The sequence below is a fragment of the Heterocephalus glaber genome, unplaced genomic scaffold (genome assembly GCF_053883595.1).
Source record: "Heterocephalus glaber isolate CG9 unplaced genomic scaffold, H.glaber_assembly_v1.0 deba00001472, whole genome shotgun sequence".
In the NCBI taxonomy this organism is placed as follows: domain Eukaryota; kingdom Metazoa; phylum Chordata; class Mammalia; order Rodentia; family Bathyergidae; genus Heterocephalus; species Heterocephalus glaber.
The window spans coordinates 83,670,005-83,691,400 of NW_028258315.1; the positions used below are offsets into that span (position 1 = coordinate 83,670,005).

The 21,396-nt window shown below is 35.4% G+C and overlaps 1 protein-coding gene across 15 annotated transcripts in view; it reads left to right on the forward strand.

Annotated features, from left to right (window-relative positions):
* The window catches only part of Satb1 (SATB homeobox 1), a 95,242-nt gene that overhangs the window by 22,632 nt on the left and 51,214 nt on the right, over window positions 1-21,396 (forward strand). For 14 of the 15 annotated variants that reach the window (XM_013065363.3, XM_087182239.1, XM_087182242.1 and 11 more), the window contains 4 exons: window positions 962-1,196; window positions 4,835-5,011; window positions 5,777-5,903; window positions 6,650-6,773. In XM_013065363.3, the coding sequence (XP_012920817.1) occupies window positions 986-1,196; window positions 4,835-5,011; window positions 5,777-5,903; window positions 6,650-6,773 (639 nt within the window). In that variant the 5' untranslated portion in view covers window positions 962-985. Of the gene's footprint in view, window positions 1-961; window positions 1,197-4,834; window positions 5,012-5,776; window positions 5,904-6,649; window positions 6,774-21,396 lie in introns of those variants that run through there. The other variant, XM_013065367.3, reaches the window with a different exon arrangement.

The following is a 21,396-nucleotide window of genomic DNA, read 5'->3' on the forward strand; positions in this document are numbered from 1 at the left end:
TAGTTAAAACTGTATTTTAGAAGTGACTTTCATATTGAACTAATATTACCTTATTAGGAGTGTAAAATCTACAATAAAACAACATAATTATGAGGTTGCTTTTGAATACTGGAGATGACATTTTACCAATATCAAGGGTTTTTTTTGGTTATAGAGTGAAATTGGCACGTCCCCCTGTTGTGTATATAACTAAAGTCTTTTCAGGTTTTGCTATTTAAATGGATAACCACATTTTATTGCTAATACACACCTAAATGTTACTTGTAAAAGACAAGTTGAAGTTGTAATTCTTCAGTACCTAGGATATTTGAAGCAACCCTCCACTTCTTGCTGTTTGTTCAGGGATGAAATGACTCAGTCACATGTTTGACCCAAGGCTTGACTAGATCTTTAACAGGGCACCCTGTCTCTTCAAGCTTTGATAGTAGAAAACTTGTCTGCATTAGCGTGGAAAGCCAGTAGGGAGTCTAAATAGCACTTAGATCTTTGTACCTTCTTCTGAGATGCTATATGTGTTTTTCTCAAAACACATGTGAAATAGAATTAAAACAATTAAATTTAATATTTTAGGCTGTGATAATTCTTCCATCCTTTATTAAAATGTTGCTGTTGTAGTCTGTAATGAGTTTGTAGTTTTTAAAAATTATTACTACGTAAATACAATTTGTTATTTTTCTTTTTAGCTTGTGGTAATTCTTGTTCTAAAAGTAAGCCCACTTTTGTTAGTTTTGTTTGTAAGTGACAAATTAACCTTTTCACTGACATTTGGTACAGTTGCCACAAATTCTTAATTTGAATAGAAATGTGGTGCTGTTGTCTAGAAATATAATGTCTATATTATAGATATGTAGCTTCAGAAGTATATTGGTGGAGAGAAAAGTCTAGTAAATGTTTATGTGGGACACGTAGAGCTATAGACCCTCACCCAATTATAACATGTTTTCTCTTTAAATCCTGGCAGGTGATCTTTAGAGAGTGACTGAGTATGGATCATCTGAACGAGACAACTCAGGGGAAAGAACATTCAGAAATGTCTAACAATGTGAGTGATCCGAAGGGTCCACCAGCCAAGATTGCCCGCCTGGAGCAGAATGGGAGCCCGCTAGGAAGAGGAAGGCTTGGGAGTACAGGTGCAAAAATGCAGGGAGTGCCTTTAAAACACTCGGGCCATCTGATGAAAACCAACCTTAGGAAAGGTAAATACTTTTGAGCCACATCCTGCAGAGCTGCAAGTGCATGTGTACCCAACCGCCCCGTGTGTGGGGGTGGAGGGGCAGGACATGCTTTGTATATGCTTTTCCTGGATTCTCCTTCTGCTGTGAAATTAGTTACGTTCTGGGTTGTAGTATCATGGCTTCAAAGTGTAGGCTGTGTTCTTGAGCGGAACATCTATTCTAATGCAGAGTGGAATCATTGGGCTTTCTGGATGAAAAAGATGAAGTAGAATGGTCTTAGTTTATGCCAGGGTCAATTCAGAAGGTGGTGTTGTAGTAAAGAATAGAAGCTGACTGGTTAAACTAATCCTTATTAAGAATAAGACATTTAGGTTGTTTGGAAATCACCGTAGCTTTTTTTTTTTTTTTAATGAGTATTAGTTGTAAGGCAGATTCAGAGATCATGAAAATCTTTCATAAGATGATACAAAAAAAGTTTGGTAGTACCCTTTTTGTGCGTTTTTTTTTTTTTTTTCCTGAAGAGCATACTCATTATTTAGCAGTGAAAAACCAGATGATTCCAGTGTTTTAAGTTTTGCTATATTTGGGTAAAGGAAAGGTAGATGTAGGTGACTTTATGAAGAAAAAATATACATAACTGCTCTTTAGCAATATGAAACTTGATGAAGTTTAACAACTTTGAGTGTGTTTGACATAAAATAGTGCCTACCCTGGATATAATATGTGTGCCTCATAAGAGTCTTTATTTTGTTTCTGAATAACATGTATAGAAATCAGATTTTCCTTGCATTTGCTAAGCAGAGGATAAAAATGCTATCTTTTAGCAACCAAGAATATTAAGTAGATAAAGTTAGAAGGCAGAGGAATTTCGTTGTGTTTGATGCATAACATTTATCATACAATCATTTATTTTTTCCTTGGTTTGGCGAAAACAAAGAATATATTGATCCTGAAATGAACAGACACAGCAGTCCGTATTGTTAGATCTTTATCTATTAAAAATGGAAAAACAGCACTTCAGCAAATTCTTTGGCCTCTACTCATGATTACCCTATTTATTGATTGTTTGCCAAGAATGTATGCATCTTAAGAAAGCCAGGGTAAGAGCATTAAAAATATAATTTATTATGGCTTTTCAAACAGAGTGCATTAATATTGTACTGTGAAGCACTGGGGCTCTATAAAAAAGACTTTCTGACGCCTGCAAACATATAAGTTCCATAAATTCCTAAATAGGAGATTTCAGCTGTCTCTGGTATTATGTGATATTTGCACAGCAAACTTTAATGCCAGGACAGTTTTAGACAAGGATTCTACAGACTTCACTGCTCCTTATGGCAGGCGTGCTGTTTACACAGGCTCATAAACCTTCAGCAAAAGCTTCTAAGACTGCCTTCAGGTTTAAATCATGTGGTATTTTTAGCATTCAGCAGTGACCAGTGCTCTCCCCGTTTAATGCTGGAAGGTTGTGAAGTTGCTGTAGTTGAAAGTCTTGCCAAACACTAGGACGAATAATCAGAGGTTCAGAGAAGGCTCCTGCTTAGCATTATTCCCAGTAACAGCAGGGCAACCCTGACAGTTTTCTAGAAGATTTAGCAGCTGGATTTACAATTAGATGATACTATTGTTATTTTATCTATAGCTACCTCTTTTAGCTATAAGGCATCTCTAAATTTGATCAGTAAAATGCAAAGTAAATTCAGTATATTTCAGTAGTTTAAAAAGCAACATTGTTTCATAGATCTGAGAACTTATTTCCTAGGCCTGAGAAGCAGCATATAATAGAACACATCTGTTTCATCCCATAAGAGGAAAAATCAGTGTATATGTATTTGTTGTAATAACCCAATTCTTTGAAGACATCAGTGCAAGGGGAGGAAGAACCAAAGTACAGTAATTTCACTTCTTGCTCAAATCCTTTTTTTTTTTTATTTTGAAGTATTTTATTTATGATGGCTTATTTTAAAATGTTTATGTAGAAAGGTCTCTGTTTAATCAAATTACATACTCACTAAAGCCTTTCAGTGTTTTGTCCCCCTCATCTTATTTTTTATCAGTATGTTTTTTGTTTGACAGGTGCTAGATTAAAATTGTGGCTGAGCTAAGAAAGCCCTAGTAAAAAAAGGGAGTTGAATGTTTTTATTTGTTTAGGAGATTTTGCCAAAATACCTTCAAGCCAAGGAAGAAATCACCAGTTTGCATATTGCTGTTTTTGCTGTGGTCTCCCCAAGTCGTCTTCTAATCCCTAATGGGTTCTCTCTCTGGTATATAACAGCTGAATGAATGACAAGAATATTGGCAAGCTGTGCTGCTTGTTTTTCATGCCTAGCCTGTTGGTACTTCCGAATGAGTTTGTGGGCTTCTCTGAACCTAAAGGGGTTTATTTGTGAATTAGAATCTCTTGTGAACAGTTCACTAAAGCTTCGGTGAAGACACACATGTGGAAAAATGTGCTGTTTTATTGTGGCTTTTGTTCAGCAGAAACAGGGAAATAGAGAATTTATAAAGGGGCTCTTTGATACGCACTAGACATCTTTAGAAGTTGGTAGGATTCTTGAGTCCGAAGGACAGCTTACACAGGCATGAACGTTGTAGGGCTAATTGGGGTCCTGGGTGCCCTGTTAAAGTAACCCTTGTCATCATTTATGCTAAAGATGATACCCTCTTGGCAGTTTGCCATGGTACAGTTCAGTTACATCTGTTTTTAACCCTTTTCCGTTATTACTGCAAGTGTGGCAGTATACTGCGTAAACACCTTGAGTGCAGTAGCAGTCTGTGATTTTAGTTTCTAGACCAAGGCTCTTTTTCTAACAGTGGTGTGACCTGTGCTTATTAATCATCTGGCTACTGAGTTATTACCTTGGATTACAGTAAACCAAGAGAGAGCACATCAAATCCATGTAAATTCCTTGATTCTAATATATCCTGAAGAGGCCACTTCCCTTTTCTCTCTCATTTTTATCATGTGATAAAATGGAATTTGTTCATTTTAAAGACTGTGGCCATTGTGATATCTTTTTTAGTTAGGTAGATTAAATGAGTAGTCATAAAAATAAATGTTACTTATTTCTACATTATGTACATTGAAATTGTGTGTTATGAACATCAGTGTGGTTTTGTGTTTCTTGAATGGAACTAGAGTAAATATCTCAAAGAGAAAGAAAATGATAAGTTTTTTGACCAAGGATAATTGTTTAGACACAAACGAGAAGTTTGTTATTAACAGAAGCGTAAAGGCAGTGGGAAGGTGGGTTCTGAAGACCACTGCAGTGCATTCTGTGTGTATACTGTATAGTACTCACAGCAAATCAAATAAGACACACTTCTCTCTTGTCAGCATTATTATTTGATCAAAAAGTAATTCTACATTTATTGCTTTTGGAAAATGCACCATTAAAATTAGAGCAGAGCTCAAGTTATCTTAAGACCAACTTCATATTCTGTTTAAATATTTCTCTTACAACTTTAAAAATTAAAAGGTTGCATATATTCATCTATTTGTGTGTGAATGTTTGCATCCCTGTACCCAGTCTGCCTTGGAAACAGTCTCTCTTTCACTGTTGTAAAGATTTATTTTTATAGCTTAGTTTTTCCTACCCCTCCAACTGTATTTCTGAGGATTGTTGTTTTCCTGTCTTTTTTCTCTGTCTGTTTGATAGGAACCATGTTACCAGTTTTCTGCGTGGTGGAACATTATGAAAACGCCATTGAATATGATTGCAAGGAGGAGCATGCGGAATTTGTGTTGGTGAGAAAGGATATGCTTTTCAACCAGCTGATAGAAATGGCATTGCTGTCTCTAGGTTATTCACATAGCTCTGCTGCCCAGGCCAAAGGTAAATAATGCATATGTTGGGTGGGAAAAATTGCTTGGAATCTTTTGTTTACCTCGTAGAGAAAGCAGTGAATATTTTTATTTAAAGAGCTGTAGCCAGTGTTTTATATTGGTTCCTTATAGACTGTGGCTTTAAAAAATTGGCTTAATTCAGTTTGGTTTAGTTAACACACATTTTGCTCATGTGGAATGTTGAGGTAGATTTTTTTTTTTAAATTACTTCAGCTGAATCATTAGTATGCTTATTGACCTTAATAATCTGCTCCACTGAGGACCCACAAGGAAGTGAGGAGCGTATTTGAGCAGATGGACTGTTGAGAGTCAATTTGCATTTATGACTGAATATCTAGTTCTGTTTCTTTTATTCTGTTTCTGATGGTTTTATGGGCTGTAAAGTATTTTTCAATGCTGATTCCCACTGCAATAGAGAATCTTATCTAAATCGTAAAGCCATTTAGAACTGGTTCTGCTATGTCTTATTAGAACTTTCTGTAAGTTAGGAAAATGTGGCCTTATGCATAGGTTTTATTGATGAGGTGTTATTTCCAAAATAATAAACAACCCTATAGTCATTTACATAATTTCACAATTTAGAAAGCTAAGCTGTGAATATTTTCATTGACCTGCCTTTTAGAGGGAAGGGAATCATTCAAACAGAAATAATAATATTGCTTGTGGTGGGGGCAACAGGAAAAAAAAAGCTTTCTCCTAGATATATCATCTGAGAGTAAAATAATCAGTGACATACTCTCTTTCTCTGGAATAGGGCTAATCCAGGTTGGAAAGTGGAATCCAGTTCCTCTGTCTTACGTGACAGATGCCCCTGATGCTACGGTAGCAGATATGCTTCAAGATGTGTATCATGTGGTCACGTTGAAAATTCAGTTACACAGGTGAGTCAGGGCAGCAGTTCTAGGATGAAACATTCTCCTTGCCTAGTACTCTGAAATAATACATCTCACCTCAACATTCAATTCCTGTTTTCCAGGCCTGTGTTTCAGAAAGGTTAATCCAAATTTATTTTGTTACCTAACCCCTTCTGCTCTATTCCCCTAACTTCAGTGTATAATTTAAAAGGACTCCCCCCAAATTTGTAGATTTTTATAGGTTATCAAAAGACAAGACTTTTTATATTTAGTCAAATGATGCATTACAAGAAGGCATATTACATAAAGTTTACTTAAGAAAAAAATATTTTTGCATATCATGAACAGTGCCATCTGTGTACATTTTGTGAAAGAATGCCTTATCCGCTATTGCCATGATCTTATTTTTTTTTTTACCATTTTATTTCATATGAACAGAGTAATGAAAGGAAATCAGTTAATACGTTAATGCTTTTCACGATGGCTCCTGAGAAAGCAGTACACCTTAAATTGTCTTCCCAAGCGCATCAGAGCAGGAAGGTAGAAGTAACATGAAAAAATAGCCACCACAGGCAGCTGATGTATAATTCATGCATCGATACAGCAGATGTGTTGTATAAAGTAATTAACTAATCGGAACAATCAGGAGACCGAGAGCAATCTCCAGATGCATCTGTTTGATGCGCAAAATGAAATCTGTCTGTCTTAAAGGAATGTTCTGCAGCGGGATGCAATCTTGTAATAATCCCCTTTCTAATCTATGTCTCAAATAGTTGCCCCAAACTAGAAGACTTGCCTCCTGAACAATGGTCGCACACCACAGTAAGGAATGCTCTGAAGGACTTACTCAAAGATATGAATCAGAGTTCGTTGGCCAAGGAGTGCCCCCTTTCACAGGTACTAAGCATAGCATGTAATAAATAAGATATCATGGGCAACTTGGGCTTGAGGTCTGAGGGGGCTCCGGAGTTTAAAGCAACTGGTATCTGAAGCAAGCATTTGCCAAAACTGCAAAATGACTTGGCCACTGCTGACCTTTTAAAATATGCCTGGTTCACTCTGAACAGAGCCTTTGCACTTTTCTCCAGTGGGGCAAAGTGTTAAGGACTGTTTACAGGAAAAAAACGGTTAAGTGGATGACTACACTGGCGAGTCTTTAGATTGTTCTTGGTGCTCTCTGAGCATGGTAGCTACAGTCTCCTTAGTGACTTCTTGAAGGAAGAGTCAGGGTAGTATGACTCGCTCAGAGGTTTGGCACATGGGAATAGCAGTGTTAGCATTAATGTGGGAAGCTGTCTGAATAAAATAAGAATACAGTTACTGACTACTTTGTTCATTACTGGGTGTGTGTGTTTGGTAAAAATAAAAATAAGAACAGAAATCACTTGTCCAGATCAAAGGTTGAATAGTTGTTCTTCGTTAGGATTCTGTAACCTGTTTTGTGGCATTCGTTTTTGGGGGGTTGGTTTGTTTTTAAGTGGAATCTTCTTTTTCCCTCTGAGATGCCTGTAGTACTATTAGGGGTTTTTGAAGTGAGATTTATTATTGTACTTCATTCTTTGGGAGGAATTTTGATGGAGAACAACTAAAGCTTTAGGTTTCCAGATTTAAAAACCGCACATCATTTTTTAAAATACTCAGCTAATTTCAAAAAAAGAAAAAGGATGCTGTGAACCCACTGTTAGTTGTCTGCTTGTGTGGTCACCATGTAATGCATTGTAATGCTGGCCCTTATTACTCAAACCTGGGATGTACTATAATTGAGGTGCAGGTCTAATTAGATGTTTGTTAAATTTTTAAAGTTTTCTTTTCAGGTTTAGAACAGTAATTCAAATAGTAATGTCACCCATCTAAATTTCAATCATATGACTCTTCTGTAAGCATTTCTGTAATTGAGAGATTCTCATAGTGTATTTCTATTATATTCTGAGTGAGAGATATTCTCAAGGTGTGTATTTACTGTTAGGCTCATGAAGATTATGGGTACCTTTGGAAGGAAGCTTGTGGGCTTTCATTCTACTTTTCATGAAGAACTTTTTGCATGCCAGGTTGCTACATTACAGTCCTATAGCTTTGCTTTTATATTAGCAATTTTAGGAATAGAGCAAATTCTAAATTAAGCTGTAGCCTCAAATTTAGTATTTTCTGTATTGTTAAGTACCCATTCTTACAATATAGGGCAAACTTTTTTCTCATTTCACTTATCTGTGCAGCTGATCTCTATCCTGCTTCTCGCACTCTTAGAATAAAGAAGATGTAAAATTATAACTATCAAAAATAATTTAAATTAATTAAACACAGGTACAGCAATAGGATCACATAATGGAAAAGATGATTTTTACTTGTGAGACTTTGTGTTTTGCAAACAACTCCAGGTAACAGGTTGCATGATTTTTAGCATTTGGAAATTTGGAATGACCTAGAATTGAATGTTTTTAAAATTTAGAGTTAAAACCATATAAACACCCAGTATAGGAATCTTATGTATCTTCATGTTACTGAATGTGTCCCTTTGATTTTTGGAAGTACGTTTAAAGACATAAGGCATTTTACTATGATCTGGAAAAATATATGCTACTACAAATATTCTTTGATAACAGTCAGTGAGAACTATTATTAAATGGTATCAACATTCAGCTAATAAACTCTACCACATTGTAGCTTATAAATATAATTGTGAATTTACTTAATGTTATTAAAATAAATGCTGAAAATTACAACATTAAAATGATAAAGTGAAATTTGGAACTGGGTGGAGTCATCGGTAGGTGAATTTCTGGCATGGAGGGCTTTAGAAGAACGCATTACCTTGTGTTGCTGGAGACCCCGCCATAATAATTCAGTGATGGAACTAGGCTGGGATTTTAGCGTGTGTTATAGTGATAATCTTCCTCTCTCCAAAAAATACCTTTTTGAAAATAATATGCATATCTTAGCAGAGACAACAAATATTTTAAATTTAATTAGTATTTTGAAAAAATAACCTCTAAGCGAGGGAGCAACTTTATATTTTGCTCTATCATTTTCTGTTTCTTTCTCTAGAGTGAATCTATAAATCAGAATGATTTTATTAAGAAGTTTTCCACTTATTTTCCTGTCATTTTTTCTCTCTAAAGATGGAGAGGGCTTTCTAAGGCCTAAGCCCACATTATATGTTTGTCTTTCTTCTGTGTTTGAGATTTGGTGATGTAGACATTGTTGTGAAAAATGCGTAGCGAATAAATACTGCCTTATTCTTACCCAGAATGGAAATTTAATTCCAAGAAATTCTTTATTGAGGCTGTACTTCTCTCATGAAATTTTTGTTTCGTTTGTGTGAGAACTTTTGACATATTTTTCAATATATGCATTTTACTGTATATTAAGGGTTTCCTTTTGTTTAGTGTGATACAGTACTCCAGTAGCAAGAATGATTACAGGCTCCCTAAATAGTGTGTTTAGCAGAAAATCTACCCTGTGGGCAAATAGAGTCCCTCTGTAGAGGGTAAGAGGGAGTAGGAATGGCAAACCATTAGGAATTCGCCTGGAGCTTTTGACAAGCCCTGCATCCATAACTCTTAGCAGGGTTGTCTAATGTGTGCTAAGCAAATATCTAATTGTACTTAGATTCTTAGAATTAGAAGGGATCATCCTTCCCTGGCTCCTCTTTTGACAAATGAAGGAGCTAGTGTCCCTACAGATTAAAGTCAAGGTGCCAAGCTGGGGATTTAGCTCAGTGGTTCTGCAGCCTGACTAGCAAGAGCAAGGTCCCGAGTTAGATCCCCGGTACCAAAAAAAAAAAAAAGTCAAGGTGCCAGGTAACCACTAACCCAAAAGTCCTGATTTTCCTGTGTCCTTGCCCATTGGTAAATCTTAAAAGTGTTGATATTAGAATGGATACTTAGGTTTTTGTGCAATAATGTTTTCTTTGATAATATTTGCAAGGTTTTCTCCAGCTGCAAAAATTCCATAAGTGGGTATGTGGTTTGATTTACAACTCATACTTTTATTTGTTATTACTTTCCTATCATAAATCTGCCCAAGTAGATTGATGTGTGTTTATTAAGTTCTGTGTATCACGTGTTTATTTTTGTAAAATGTTCTAAGACATAAAAAATGCTTAGCTCATTATAGATCTGAGGTTGGATGTTTCGTTGCTTTTGTTTTTTTTAGTGGATGTGGTTAGATAAGTTGGATGTTGCATTCTGAGCTGCAGCTAAGTAGGAGAAAATAAAGTCTGATTCAGGGATAGGAAAGCTTGTAGTCTTGAAACTTCTGAAGGTATGAATTTAAGAAGTAAATTGGGAATTAAAACTCAACATTTGATTTAGAATGAAACATTAAATCTTGATTCTATTTTCCCCTGGAGTTTTAGAAATTGAATTTAAACATTGGATAAATACATACATTCTGATACAGGGACAGATGATTTTGTTAAAGGTACCTTAAGTAAAAGGTCAGTTATTTCCACCAGCCTAATGCTTTCTTTGTAAAAGTGTTAGGGTCAAATATTTCTGAAAGATTTTAATTTGCTGTTTGCGTTTTTGCCCCTCTGCCTTCACTGTACATGTGTGCTTATGTGAATACGCAAACACACACATACACCAAGAACTTTCACATTTTTAAGGCATTGAATCATTTTCCATTTCATTTCTCAGCTGGGGAAAAGATATCTCCAAGTCAAGTCCAATATAAAGTGAGTGAGAATTGCCATTTTTATTTTCAGCTAGTAAAATATATTAAGATAAATAGATTTAAACATCTTATTTAGAAATAATGTGAAGACAGGTGACTGTTAAATTTTCCTTTTTCTGATGCCATCTGAAGATCTAATGTATGCTACAGTTTTTATTAGTTACTAACAAAACAGATAATCAGAGAAACTTCACTGCCTTTCTGAGGCTTAGCATTTAAGGAGATTGATGCTCTGAAATTTGACAGTCATTTCAATGGGCATTTTAATAAACTTAAGTTCAGCTAATTTTCAGTATGTATTACATGTAACACTAGAATAAAAATTTAAAAATCTATTGTATAGTAGTGATTTTCTACAAAAGAAAAAAAGCTGCATTGTGGGTTTTTCCCCCCTTAATTTTTTGACTGAAATGACACGTTTCTTAAATTTTTAAATAAACATTAATAATCACTTTCTTTCAAGAGAATATCTAGCATCAGTATTTATATGTTGCATTTCACATGAGACACTAATCACTAATCTGTGAAATGTATTCAAATATTCATATATTTATTCACTCAAAAATATATATTGAAACAATAATTTAAAAAAATGTATTGATGGTCTGCTTTGTCCCAGGCATCCTGTTTCCTGGGTCATAATAAAGATAACACATCTTTTTTTTTTTTTGGTAGCGGGGATCAAACTCAGGTCCTTGCACTTGCGAGGCAGGCAGTGGAAGCACTGAGCTAAATCCCCGGCCCAAGATAACACATCTTAATAGCTGAAATAATACATGATTAACTTCATTTAGTGCTTTTGATGTGTCTTATGCTTCTGTCTCCTTAAGTAGTAGTAGACAGTTTTATATTCCATGTTCAAATGAGAAACCTGCGGAGTATGTCAGTGTCCCTGGCTATGTGGCTGGTGAAATAGAGGGCAAACTTCGAGCTACAGCCAGGGAGCCTAACCTAGTGTCCTTCTTGGTCACATATACAGATAAAGGAAGTTTAAAAAAGAAAGAAATCTTATATTAACCTGATGTGTTTCATAATAAGTGCACTTCGATTTCCAGTTGTATTTATTTTTACTGTGGATGATTTTCTTTCACATACGTGTTTTGCTTTTCTTTCTGGTTTTCCTGTTCATATATTGACTTGTTTTAAAAGTGCCATCATTTCATTCCCTCTTTTTAAGACATGTTGGGTGTTTTAGACCCTATCTGCTGGATAATCTGCCATTTGGTTCTAGTGTGCAGTACTGCTATCACTTCTTGTCCCCTTACATCCTCTTACGTTCTCAAGATCAGTAGGCATAAGTGAGCTAATAGCCCTTCGTTTGAAACTCAAGGTAATTTTAAGCTTTTTTGTTAAATTGAGAATACTGAAAATAAATTTCTCAGGTCTCTTTAAAAGTACAGACTTTTGTCATCAAATTGGCCTGATCTTATGGGCAAAGGATATACCTGGCAGTTCCATTTAAAAATACAAAGTGAGGATTTTGTACTTGCCATTTCCCAGCTTAAAATTATAAGTTTTGTGGTTAAGCATCATATGTCTTGAGGGAAAGCTTCATAGATCCACTTCCCTTTTTAAAATTACAAAACATTTCCTCAGTCCTTACCTGAGCATGGGAATCTGGGATAAATACTTGCTTTTGTCAGGTACTAAAGTACTAGATAATAACTAACTGGATATTATTACCACTTTCAGAAATTGTATAAGTGGTAAGATCCATAAAAGAAATGGCAGATCAATCTTACATGAGTAGCTGTGTGAATTTCAGAAGTTATGGCAAACAATTTTTTTGCTTCCTTTTCTGAATGAGTCATGACATCATTCCAGGTCTTCTTTCAGCTTTCTGAAATGTCTGCTCCATGTTAATATTATAGTATATCTAATCTACCAAAAAGTATCCTCCAAACTGCAAATTTTCCTTTTTGAATACAGTATATCAAGCTCATTTTAAGCTGGTTTAGATAGATAAGTATTTCACAGTAGCTTGATGCTAGCTCTCTCTAACCTTTCACACATATTAATCAAAACAGTCAAACGTGAAACATCTGACTTAAAATAGATCTCAAATATTTTATAGCCACTATCTTTTCATAACAGTAAAACATGATGAGTTTAAACCATGTAATTTAGAGTGCTTAACAGTGTGCAAGTACTTCATTGTCACTTAATAGGTTTTTACCTATGCTTTGTTTTAGATCTGAACAGGTTTCCTTTGACCTCAGAATCACTAACACAAGGAAAATTATCATTTCCTGAGAATGTTCATCCTCTTTTTTTCCCATGATGCATAGAGTAATAAATATTCCCAAGGCTTAGGAGTAGACATGGTCTGAGAGAAAGCCTATTAAGTGTTATTTTCTAATTTTTTAAAAAAAAAACTTAACTGAATCATGCTAATCAAACTAATTTTCTTGTTAAACAGAACTAGTTTCAGAGTGCATCTCGAGCATTTTCTTGCCCCTCAATTAACTACTGAAATTTCAAGTTGGGCTGTATCTGGATTTGCTTTTTAAATTTGCTTCGTTTCAGTGCCAGGTTTGGGCTCCAAACAGACTCATAACAAACAAAGCGAAAAACACCCCAAAGTTCAAGATAATCAAAACAAATGGATACACCCAATTTTTCCTTCTTTTCGCTAGAAACTGCTTGATGATAACGTGCTGTGAGTATAAAAACATAAGAGAGCCTTTAACATAACAGGAGAGGGTGGCAGCCCTGGCTCTGCAGCTCATTGCCAATTGAAGGAAGGAGCGCTCTGACTGTTGGGACTTTTAAATCTAGACTTAAAAGTTATTTGTTTTGTTTAGCATTTTTAAAATGATTCTATTAGGAATTGTCTGTGCTTCAGTTTTAATTTTAACTCATAATGATTGTAAAGCACCCTGGGATGCTTGTGTGAAGGGCACTACAGAAATATAAGATTGTATTGTGTTCTCATTTGCTGTTTTATTATGGGGTGCTAGAGTTTGGCCCTGGACAGTTCATAAGGTTGCGGAATTCCTCATTGTGGAGAAGGTGGCTGACTTCTGTTGATAGTCTGTTTTTCTTTCTGTAATTCTTTAAAAGTTTATTCTCTTTAATCATCTCTTTTCTTTGAAAAATATTGATTATTTTGTATTGTGATATTTTCCCATAGAAATGCTAATCTAATTTAGCTTACTCAGAGGGGCTAAAGATGTAAACCAGATGATACCTTGGAAGGAAAGAAAGATTAAAGCTTTAATTGTTTTTATCATTTGAGATTGTATTCTCACCCAGATAATAAGACCCGGTCCTTCATTATTGGGTACTGCTGACTGTCAGAGACTTATACCGTTTTTCTGTCAATCAGCTATTCCAAAGCAATCGAAAATGTGGAGCTAAACTGAAATTACAAACTTAGGGAAACATCGGAGTGGGAATTTCCCAAGTTATTTTAGCATACAACAGTTATTTCTTGAAGCAGTGCATTTCTTTAATAACTTCATTCTGTTACTTTTTACATGTATCTTTTTCATTGCTATTTATCACCAATGTTCTTAGTGAGTTGGTATCACCATAGCCGTTAGGAATTGAGCTTTGTCATGACCAGCTAGCTATACCAGCTCGGGCAACAGGACTCTCTTTGTTGCAGTTTCCGTCTGTAAAGAAAGAAGAGAACTGTACCAACTTTTTAATATTGCTATCAGAATTAAATGAGCTGATACTTTTAAAACATTTAAAATACTTCTCAACACTTTAGTTGTTTTTCTAAAACGTGGCCATTGAGAAATTGAAATTATACTTGTGCATGCCATGTGGTTTAAGAAACTTGTTTGCTCCTTAGATTTTGATACAGGCTTCTGTTTTAGTGGAAACAACCAGAATTCTTTCATGTGTTAAAAAAGGACCTTATTATATAATTCATTCTGACCTTTAATGAATATTTTTACAAACACTCTTACAATCTTTATAAAGTTAGGACATATTTTTAATGGAAATGAGAGGAGATTCAGCCTTGTATTTAGAAATAAGTTCATTTTCAAATTAAGCAAATGTAATCCTTAGAGTAGACAAGATCAGAGGGTAAAAGATGCCTCATTAGACTGTCCTCAGGATATGAGTTTGACTTTTCCTTTATCAGCACCCAGTGCTCTGTCCTCTCTTTATGTGCCCATCACTTTTTTTATCATATTTAATTGTGGACTTACATTTTACCAAAGCAAAAGCAAGTAACTTCTGAATTTCTTTTAAGAAGACCTACTGATATTCCAAGTTGTCATGTTTTTGCATATTTTAGTGTTCTTCAGTATATGTACAAAAGTTACATGTTTATAAGCAGAACTGTAGTCTTGAAGGTAAATTGGTCTCAGATCTGAAGAAAAGGTTTTTACGAAAACCCCTAATTATATCTCACAGTTAAGCACATGTGTTGATAATATATTTTTAGCATTTCTATAAACGTTTTATACTTCAGTCACAACTGAACATATATTTCAGCTTAGCTAATAATTTTCATTGTCTCAATTGTGTTATGTCTGTGACACACACTTTTAAACTGTTACTTTGTCCATTTTCTTCTTATATTCAAGAGAAAAAGAGGGATAATGTCACTTGACAGAGCCACATGATTGATATATCTACAAAGATGGTACGGCCAACATGGAAATGTTAGGAGTTGGCATCACCCCATGTTTGCTCAGAGTGTCCATTCTTCTACTGATGTTCTAAAGTCCATAATTGGCAGTGGATACTCCATTTAGGGTTGTAAACATGTAGTGTTTTAGAGTCAGGGTATAAAGGTCCAGAATCACCTGAATTTAGAGAGACCTGCAAATATGGATAACTGTTCAGCCATTCCAGAAGGGGAATAGGGGACTTGGGGTGTCTGCCCATCTGTGTTAGCACCAGCTGATCCAGTGATGGATGGAGCACTTTATTTCATAGTGTGCAACCCATCCCAATACATTTCTACCATTTTCACTGTAACTCTTGAACAGATGATTACCAGAGAGAAGATGGCATTTTCCTGAAATGTGAAGGATTTTCATAATATTGATAAAGATAAAGCCAGATTAATGTGATTTTTTTCTTTATGTCCTAATCCGGAGACATTGGTTTATATTTACCTAGTAGACATGGGAAATTATGCCTAAAAGCCAATGGTGTTGAATAAAATACAGAAATCAAGGTTGTGGTTTAGTCTTTAGTCTCTTGTGAAGTTTTAGATCAGATCTGAGTGAAGTCCATTCTCCCCGTGAGGGACTTCTGATGGTTTATGCAGACCCTGAAGTATTAAGCCACTATTTGGGGAATTATGTAGAAGGATAGCTGCACAGGTTTCATGAGATTCCCTGTGGTGTAGCTAAAAGCTGGGACTGTGCCCCCTCCCATTTTTAGACATAATGGTTTAAAATCTAATAGTGTTCAAATAATGAAGGAATGCAAAGAGGGAATATGAAGTCTCTTGGGAAGAGTTACCAAGCCTAATTATAGTATTCACTTTTGGAAAAATTAATTGTTCAGAATATTCGAGTTCTTGTTTCCACTCTGCACTTTTTCAGAATACTATATTAGGACCTCTGAAATGTAACATAAATTTGGTATCTTTTTTCCCTCTGTTTCTAAGCATAGATACTAGAAATTTTAATCTATGTAGACTGTGAGAGATTTGTCCACACAAGGGCATAAGAGAAGGAATAAGCAAGCATTCCCCAAATGTGTAAGTTGGTGCAGAGCACCTAAGATTCAGAATCTCAGAAAATAACTTCTACCATTAAAAAAATCAAATAAAATTTGATGGATTCAAATAAGGAAAAAATGTGAAAATTATATTTAGATTAGCACAATGCTTAATGATGATTATATTTTTATAATATTTACAATTTCAGTAATCAGAAATACAATGCCAAAGGGTTTTAACCTTCCTAAAAATAAAACTAGTTGGAAACGTTTGCACAGTGAGTGCTTGAGAGTGAATGATGTTTATACAATCACGTTTTCTGTAGTCACTCTGTATGAGAAGACATAAGCACTTCACAGACTCATAATGCTGTTAGAAGGAATATAGAAGATTATCTAGTTAAATTCTCTGTTATAGCCTGTGTGTAGTTAACTTGAAATATCATGTACCCTTAGTAATAACACACCTTTTAGAAAATATTTAAGTTCTATTTACTAACATTCATTTTGAGTAAGAAGGTTTCAGTATAGTTAGGAAGATCTAGATAGGTGCTTATACACAAGGGTGAAATAGAGAATCTGGTCTAAAGATATGTGGGAATTATATAAAATTATTTTAATTATATGAAAGAGCCACCACATGAACTGTGAACCAACATTTTCTTTAAAAGTTATGAATTGGGTTTTTAAATAATTAAATAAAATTTCCCTGCTTTGAAATGATCACATTTTCATCTTTAGGAAATGTATTAGGAAAATTAAAACGGAATTGGATATGTTCTGTCTGTGCTTCCTCTTTATTTCTTTGGAGCTTTATACTGAGTTTCCGTTTTTAGTGGTGCGTCCGGGTTACTCCGTGTGAAAAAGCCATTTTCGGGCACTGAGCCCAAGCAAGATGGCAGGAGTCATGACTCTGACAGTCGAAGTTTAAGTAAAATTTAGAAGTGATTAGTCTCTTTTCAACAAATTGAGATTTCAAATAGACCCCAGTTGTGTCTCCCAAGAGAATAGCTTAGAAAGCAACAGAGGACCCAGAGGGAAAGATTTGGGGAACATAAGCTAACAAGCACAAACAAAATATTATACTTAGAAATCCTGCCATTCGCTTTCACAAATTGAAGCCCATTTCCTTTCCTTCCCACCCACAAATACCAGATGGAGACTACCTGTTAATTTTCAACAAATTGATTCCATGTCAGTATCTCATGTGATGCCTTTTTTAGAGATTGGTAGTATTTGATATCTTTTTGGATGAAAAGAAAACTCCACTTAAAGAGGATCACTATTAAAACTGTATTTGAATGTTCAGTTGATTCAATTGTGTTTGAATATAGAGTTGAAGTTAAAGTTTGACTTCTCAGACATAAGAAACCTGCTGTGAAAATTCAGGCCATAGAAAAACAGGACAGGAGAATACAAAGAAGAGGGAGATCAAGACCCTATGAAGTTGTACTTACCAAAAAATATGAAATAATGAAAAGCCGGTAGTTTTACAGATTGTTCAGTAAATGCTTGTTTTATTGAAAATTATTAAAAGGTACTTACTGGCTCTATACCATTAATACAATACTTAAAATGGTTACTGTCAAGATTACTGTTCTAGCCCAGAAAATTAACTGTAGGGCTTTGTACATCACTTTGAGTAGACTGAGAAGTTCACAGGTTTTTTAAAATATACATTCTGCATGTACGGGCATTTATTCAGAAAACAATTACTTTAAACTTTACACCAAAGACATTAGCGATGATGTGCTTTGATCCAAATACAGGCATAACATATATATTATGGACAAGGTAGAGCCATGAAATTTGCCTTATAGAATTAAACCTGTGCAAGATTATTCCCCTTGCTGCTTCTCTGGAGTGTTCCAATTCAAAATATACCTTCCCTCCTACAGAAAAAGATATTCAGATTCCTTAGTTGAAATTAATTAGCATTCAGAAACCAGATAGCATGTTTTTGGGTATTCATGAGATCTCTGTTTGAAAAAAATGTTTTTAACTTGTAGAAATGTGTTGCAACACACAGATGGGAAGAAAAAGAAAAAAAAAATCTCTTTAGCAAGCACTGTGTGTAAAAGGAATATTACATTTTGCACGCTCCTGATTGCTCTGTGTAAACAGTTTTTGACATCTGTCTTTATAGTTTTCGAGGAGAGGAAGACTTTGTTAAAAGAATCATTTTTATACAGCAGTCACCATTTCAGTCTTGCTTTACCTGTATTATGAAAGCAGATGGTCTGCATGTCTTTTGAATATTTATAACTATCAAAAACAATCTCTTGCTATTCACCCTTAGGCTTATGAGATGTCAGGACTGTTCTGGTTGAAAAAAAATCATCTTGGGTGTTTACAGAAAGAGGATTACATTAAGCTGAAATGACTATACATTTTCCAGTTTAATATTTGTCCATCAGCTGTTTAATCGTATTTAGATAATTGTGTAAATAAGATGTTGTAGCCCTTGCCCTCTGCTGAGGGAACCCGAAAGCTTTAAACATGAGTGAACCACCATTTTGTAAATGCTGTTTCTACCTCCTCCTACCTCAGTTAACCCATCTGCAAGTCCTTAGTAAGTTTGGATCCTGATATCACAATCCTGCTTAAAGAAAAAAAAAACAAACAAAAAACCACAAAACGTGCACAAAAAGCCAGTATGGAGATCACATGAAATGCCAGGGAGCTGCTGGCTTCCGATACAGGCTGTTTAGTTTATTAGAGTATATTGTAATATGCTAATATGGTACAGCACTCCTATTACCCTTTAAAGATGGCATGATTTTCTCTTTATTCTCTATGAACATGCAGTGTTTTGAGGGTATTTTGGATAACTTTTGGTATAGTGGGGGTTAACTGTTTTTTGACTGGAAGCTGAGCAATCAGAGATAACAGATTTTGCTGTGGTTGGTTGATTTGGCAGAAAAGCATGAACAGTTTTGGTTTAAATGATTGAATAACCTGATTAGCATTGTTTTGGGGTGGGTCTTTTTGGTTGTTGTTAAAGGCACAACAAAGCAATTTTAAGAGTAATCAGATCACTGCCTTTCCCCAGTGATGAATCTTTTTGAGAAGCCCTCACTTCCCCAGAGCCGATCCAATAGCTACTAAGGTGACCATGTAGAGAATAATAAATCTGCTTCCTTTCATTTTGTGCTAGACATATCTAGCTATGGAGTCTATGATATCCTAGCAGAGGTTTGAAAGAATGTAACATTTGGAAAAATTATGTAACCTCCACGAATTCCTTGTGGTTTTTTTTTGTTTTTCAAATTGAAAGACCTGCAGATTTTAGAGCAAAGGTTCTGAATGTTCTAACTATATGTAAGTCAGCCTTTAGAAAAATTCCACCGTTACCTTTTCACAATTAGAAAGGTTATAAATAATGTATTTGGCTGAAAAGGAAGCTCAGCCTGTGGCAGATGGTATCATTCTAGAGGACTGGGGTTTCTGTGAAGATGGCATTCTTTCAGATCGGAACTTCAGCAGACTCACAGAAAGAACTGAAGCTCCTCATAGGGAGTAGACATGTGCTTTATGGATCTTAGAAAAGCTTACAACTTGGCTCCTAGGATGAGAATATTGTGTCACACTGAGGTTATGAGACCCACAGCCAATTTCTGCCGACTTCCACCTTGTATTTCCCAACACTGGAAGCTGTGGCCTGTTTATTCATTGGTGTACTGGGTAGCATTTGAACTTGGGATTTCTACTGCCTGAGTTTTGTCAGTTGAATTCTTTTATTCCCAGAACACTGGTGTTTTTATACATACTGGCTACTGAGCAAGAAACTTGCCATACAAGTTGTATCTTTTTCAAAGTGATTTGGAGAGCTCATATAAATAGACACCAAGAGAGAACTGGAATGACATAACCACTGAGCACTGCAACTTCCAAGACATCTGTTTGGATGTATTTTGAAAAACCTGGGAGGGGATCTCTTGCAAATTAGTGAACAAAGGTTTTTGAAACTATGATTCCTTCTGTGACAGCTAAAAGTGATGGATCTTAAAGGTTTATGTAACGATTAACCTGCCATTGTCTTCTACCTTGAAAGAAGGAAAACAAGAGATGTGCTGGTGGCTTGCAGTAATGAGTTATTTCACCGACCCTTTGTCGATCACCTGATGGCACCCAGCCCTGTGATGAGTCCAGGCTGTACCAAGATAAGACCTAAGGCTCAGGTTGTGGTGGGAAATAAACAGTCTGATAAGTGATACGGTGACACTGTGCATAGGCTGTCTGGTAAGTCAGGCAAGCCCCACAAAAGCAGGCACTTGAACTGTATGCTAAAGGATGAACAGCTGGGTGTTCATCCAGCCATTATAGCATCTGTAAAGGATGCTAGCCAGAGATAGCAGAGGGCATATGACTCCACTTCAGGTATAGTGTGTGTTTCCTTGATGTCAGCTACCAGATTCAGGCCAGCTTAAGAAAATATCACCAAATTGGAATGTTGACACAGATGGAAATACTTCCCCTTGTTATCCTTTGACTGGACTCTATACTTAGTAATGTAATTTAGTACATTCACCCTTCCTAAGAAAATTTATTTGACTTAAAATATATCATTTTGAAAATTTTATTTGATAACCCTTCTGTTACTTAAAGTATAGTTGACTGATCTATGTGGTCATATAATAAATGAGAAGGAGTAGGCATAAAGGTTGTGATAGTAATTAACATCCTATAAATTCATGCTTAATAGCTATCTTCTAGGCTCTGTGTGCTAATTGTGTCACTTCTATTATTCTTTTCTGTCTCCTTAAGCTATTATTTTCCTAGTGACTTGACCCATGCTTGGCACATAGTAGGAGTTCAGTAAATACATGTGGAGTGAAGGTGGGGGTGGGTGCCTGAATGAATGAATTTTTAAAACAACCCCTAAGGTGAATGCTACTATTATTCCTATTTAATATGGAAGATTGTGGTAGGATTGTCAGTTAATTGACTCAAGGTCACATTTCTAGTGTTTGACACACCTTGCATTTGAATTTAGGTTTATTTCTCTTCCATTTCATCAGGTGCACATTCAGTGTGTGTTTAATAAATGCCAGGCATGTGGCTGGAAAATAACACGGAGTCTCAGTCCTACATGAGTGTATAATTTGTGCAGTCTTTTAAAACCAGTGCTGCCTTTTGATTGATGTAAGAATTCCAAGTCTTTAAATAAATAAATAAAATAAAAAAGGGATTTAGCTCAGTGGTGCCA